Source organism: Aethina tumida, chromosome 3 (assembly GCF_024364675.1).
Source record: "Aethina tumida isolate Nest 87 chromosome 3, icAetTumi1.1, whole genome shotgun sequence".
In the NCBI taxonomy this organism is placed as follows: domain Eukaryota; kingdom Metazoa; phylum Arthropoda; class Insecta; order Coleoptera; family Nitidulidae; genus Aethina; species Aethina tumida.
The window spans coordinates 7,273,763-7,279,159 of NC_065437.1; the positions used below are offsets into that span (position 1 = coordinate 7,273,763).

At 30.7% G+C, this 5,397-nt stretch overlaps 1 protein-coding gene across 1 annotated transcript; it reads left to right on the plus strand.

The window, feature by feature from the left end:
• The first annotated feature begins 217 nt into the window (after positions 1 to 217).
• Positions 218 to 5,117, plus strand: LOC109597070 (cathepsin L-like). The gene is made up of 4 exons (XM_020012700.2): positions 218 to 651; positions 736 to 1,274; positions 4,048 to 4,450; positions 4,535 to 5,117. The coding sequence occupies exons 1-4, from the start codon at positions 253 to 255 to the stop codon at positions 5,075 to 5,077; spliced, it is 1,884 nt and encodes a 627-aa protein (XP_019868259.2). The 5' UTR covers positions 218 to 252; the 3' UTR covers positions 5,078 to 5,117.
• The last annotated feature ends 280 nt before the right edge of the window (positions 5,118 to 5,397 follow it).

Consider the following 5,397-nt stretch of genomic DNA (forward strand, 5'->3'; position numbering starts at 1 on the left):
AGTTTTTAAAAAAAATGATAAGATTTACAAAATGCACAGACATGATAAGAAAATTAATAATATTTATAGACGATCGTATCTCAAGTGAGCCTGCCAAGATTTCAGTATATAAAGCAAAATATACAAACTCTAATTTAGTTCCCATTTGTATCGTGGTAAGTAACAATACTAAAATAATATTAATTTAATTATTAATTTAATAATAAATAAAATTTTATAATAATAAAAAAATAATTATTCAATTTCAGGAAAATGAAAGTACTTATCGTATTGGCTTGCTTGGCAGCACTTGCCTGTGCCAACGACCAGGCATGGAATGACTTCAAAGCTGGAAAACAGTACAAATCTCTGATTGAAGAACGCCTTCGTTACCAAATTTTTTTGAACAATGTTCAAAAGATTGAAGAGCACAATGCCAAATATGAACAGGGATTGGTTACTTACAAAATGGCAGTCAATAAATTTGCTGATTATACAGAAGAAGAATTCAGGGCTTTTTTGAAACTTAGTGGTCCGGCTAAGAAAGTTAAGGCCACCGAAGTTTTCAAAGCAACCAAAGCTGCTCCATCCTCCATTGACTGGAGATCAACTGGCGCTGTAACACCAGTAAAAGACCAAGGTAGCTGCGGATCTTGCTGGTCATTCTCTGCTGTAAGTACATACATACTAATTAAACTTTTAAATAATAAATTTTGGTTCAAATCTTTATTAAACATATTTCTTTTAAATCTTTAGACTGGTTCTTTGGAAGGACAAAACCAAATCATAAACGGAAATCTTCTTTCCCTCTCCGAACAAAACTTGGTTGACTGTTCCGGTTCCTATGGAAACTACGGATGTAACGGTGGTTTGATGGTAGCCGCTTTCGAATACGTAAGAGATCATGGAATCGAGAGTGAAGCTAATTACCCCTATACTGGTCGTGATGGATCCTGCAAGTTCGACTCCAGCAAGTCAGTTCTTAAGATTAGTGGATACACCGAAATATCTGAAGATAATGAAGATGAACTTATTGAAGCCATTGGTACCGTCGGTCCAATCTCAGTTGCTATTGATGCCACCATGTCACTCCAGTTCTACAGCTCTGGAATTTTCACTGATAGCAGCTGCTCTAAATACGCCTTGAACCATGGAGTCCTTGCTGTTGGTTATGGATCTGATAATATTATTGTCAAGAACTCCTGGGGAACTAGTTGGGGTGAATCTGGCTATGTCAGATTCAAGCGTGGTTCTAACTTGTGCGGTATTGCTTCCATGGCTAGCTACCCAAGATTGTAATTCTATTTTGTTGATATAAATAAATCAGGATTCTAAAATATTTGAGATCTATTTTTTCATAATTTTTAAAGAGTTGTTACTAATAATTTTTCCAGTTTCATCTACAATATCTATTAATTTTTATGTACATTTTATCATATTAATTTGAGAATTTTTAAAATATTTCTCTTAATTGTTCGTAAATTGATAATAAAGGTAATATTTGAATTTTGGGATGAAGTTTTTTATCGAAAGTAACTATATCATTTTCAAAATTGTTCTTAGAAATTTATTTGAGATATTAGTACTTCTACGCTTTTTGAATATTATCTCTTCATCAATTTCATCTTCTTTTCGAGTTCTTTTCAAATTTGTCCATATATTCGAATATGAATGAAGAGGAAGTTTTATTAACGTTTATTTCGATACAGTATAACGCGACGTCATTTTTATTTAAAGTACTTTTGTAAATTATTTCATAATCATTCTCTTCAAGTTTTAAATCCTATCTAATTAATTTAGATTTGTATTATTTTAATGGGGACAGGGGTTTGTGATCAGTAATTATTTTAAAGATTTTTCAAAAAATGTATTGTTCGAGCCAAATTATTGCCCAAAGTTCCTCTTCGATGGTAGAGTAATTTATTTCAGAGGTTTTACATGTATGACTTGCATATGCAATTCGTAAGTCACTCCCGATCTATCTCACGTTGAGATAGAGCGTCACCTATAGTAAAATTACTTGCATCTGTGGTTAAAATGAAAGGTTTTGAAAAATCAGGATACTAAAGTGTTATTGGGTTTATTAATAGATTTTCACATAAGTTGAAACATTTAATATATTCTAAATCAGAAACGTTTATTTATAGATCATTTTTGAAATATGTTGTTAGACTAATCTATTTTGCAAAATCTTTAATGAACATTCTATAATAACCTATGAGTCCTAAAAATACTTTTACTTTTTTTCGGTTTTTGGTAATGGGTAGTTATAACATTTATTTTGTCCAAATTAAGTTTTACGTCGCTTGATAGAACTATATGACCTAAATATGTTACTTCTTTTCTGAGAAACTCTCATCTATCCAAATGAATTTTAAAATTTGCTTGTCTACGTTTGTCAAATACATCTGTAATTAAATTAGTTTTTCTTATAAATTGGTACTTAATATAATTATGTCCCAACATACCAAACCTAATTCGTTTCATATAGCGCATAAGATATTATTCATGAGTATATCTAACATCGCGGACGCGTTTTTTAAACCAAAAGGCAAATGTAAAAACTCATAGTGTCCATTTTCGGTATTAAACCGTGTTTTAGGCACGTCTTCTTTTGCTAACTCTATTTGATAGAAACCAGAAGGTAAATAGTGCGTTGAAAAATATTGTCAGTGACCTAATTTATCTAACAGATCGGTTAAATTAGTCAATGGGTATCTATCACCAACCGTTTTCATTCAATTTACGATAATCAATAACAATTTTGGTTCGACCCATATGGGAGATTTTTTGTATTTGATTTTGGATTTCTATTTCTATTCATTTCTGGGTAATCTATGACTTTGTGAATACTGGGATATTGTCATTATAAAATGTTTGATTTCTTTGCTAAAGTTATATAGACATGTCATATATTCTGAAAATTGGTCGCATCTATGCCTCGGAGACACGGTAAAATTTTAAAGCAAAGAGTTAATATAGTTAAATAAAGTATTAATGTTAAATAAAACTTTACACATTTACTCAATAAAACTTTCTTACAAAATTAAAGAATCTATATTTATGTCCAGATTAACTAAGAAAATAAATGTAACACTTTGGAGAATAATAAAATATTAGTTATTAGAATTGAGTATAAAACATCTCAGTACACACTAACAAAGTTCAATAAGATATTGTAGTTTATTTTTAGGTAATCATATATACACACAGACACAAAAATGATGTCTAATCTATTTTTTTAAACCTGTGCTATTATTATTATTATTATTATTATTATTATTATTATTATTATTATCATTATTATCATTATTATTATTATCATTATTATTATTATCATTATTATTATTATCATTATTATTATTATCATTATTATTATTATCATTATTATTATTATCATTATTATTATTATCATTATTATTATTATCATTATTATTATTATTATTATTATTATTATTATTATTATTATTATTATTATTTCAATAATTACTAATCGTTATTTTTTTAAATAAAACTTCACATTAGTCAGTTTAAGTATCAATATAAAATAGATAGATAGAACCATAACAAATCTAGTAACAATGAAAATTACTTAAATTACTACTTAAATTTATACATTTCTCAAATTTTAAAATTTAACAAAAATGGTACTAAAAAAATAATTTGAAACTGTTGACGTCAGTTATAGGACTACTCACAAATTATGTAGAATTTAATGCTGTGAAAATATGGATGGTTTTATTTTAAATTTCAGTAATATGTTTAATAATATACAATATTCAGTATACATTATACACTACCTGAAATTACTACGTAGTTTTAAAAAAAAATGATAAGATTTACAAAATGCACAGACATGATAAAAAAATTAATAATATTAATATTTATAGACGATCGTATCTCAAGTGAGCCTGCCAAGATTTCAGTATATAAACAAAATATACAAACTCTAAGTTAGTTCCCATTTGTATCGTGGTAAGTAACAATAGTGAAATAATATTAATTTAATTAATAATTTAATAATAAATAAAATTTTATAATAATAAAAAAATAATTATTCAATTTCAGGAAAATGAAAGTACTTATCGTATTGGCTTGCTTGGCAGCACTTGCCTGTGCCAACGATCAGGCATGGAATGATTTCAAAGCTGGAAAACAGTACAAATCTCCGATTGAAGAACACCTCCGATACCAAATTTTTTTGAACAATGTTCAAAAGATTGAAGAGCACAATGCCAAATATGAACAGGGATTGGTTACTTACAAAATGGCAGTCAATAAATTTGCTGATTATACAGAAGAAGAATTCAAGGCTTTTTTGAAACTTAGTGGTCCGGCTAAGAAAGTCAAGGCCACCGAAGTTTTCAAAGCGACCAAAGCTGCTCCATCCTCCATTGACTGGAGATCAACTGGCGCTGTAACTCCAGTAAAAGACCAAGGTAGCTGCGGATCTTGCTGGTCATTCTCTGCTGTAAGTACATACATACTAATTAAACATTTAAATAGTAAATTTTGGTTCAAATCTTTATTAAACATATTTCTTTTAAATCTTTAGACTGGTTCTTTGGAAGGACAAAACCAAATCATAAACGGAAATCTTCTTTCCCTCTCCGAACAAAACTTGGTTGACTGTTCCGGTTCCTATGGAAACTACGGATGTAATGGTGGTTTGATGGTAGCCGCTTTCGAATACGTAAGAGATCATGGAATCGAGAGTGAAGCTAATTACCCATACACTGGTCGTGATGGATCCTGCAAGTTCGACTCCAGCAAGTCAGTTCTTAAGATTAGTGGATATACCGAAATATCTGAAGATAATGAAGATGAACTTATTGAAGCCATTGGTACCGTCGGTCCAATCTCAGTTGCTATTGATGCCACCATGTCACTCCAGTTCTACAGCTCTGGAATTTTCACTGATAGCAGCTGCTCTAAATACGCCTTGAACCATGGAGTCCTTGCTGTTGGTTATGGATCTGATAATATTATTGTCAAGAACTCCTGGGGAACTAGTTGGGGTGAATCTGGCTATGTCAGATTCAAGCGTGGTTCTAACTTGTGCGGTATTGCTTCCATGGCTAGCTACCCAAGATTGTAATTCTATTTTTTTGATATAAATAAATGAGAATTCAAAAATATTTGAGATGTATATTTTTCACAATTTTTTAGAGAGTTGTTACTAATAATTTTTCCAGTTTCATCTGCAACATCTACTAATTTTTATGTACTATCGCGTTCATAAGTGGTCTGCCACTTCAATGACGTCAGGCCGTAAACGGTCACATTCAGTATTACCGTGCACTGCCGACTCGATGTGGTGGGGAGTCGGCACTGCCGAGACGGCAGATACAGAATGTGACCGTTTACGGCCTGACGTCATTGAAGTGGCAGACCACTTATGAACGCGATAGTACATTT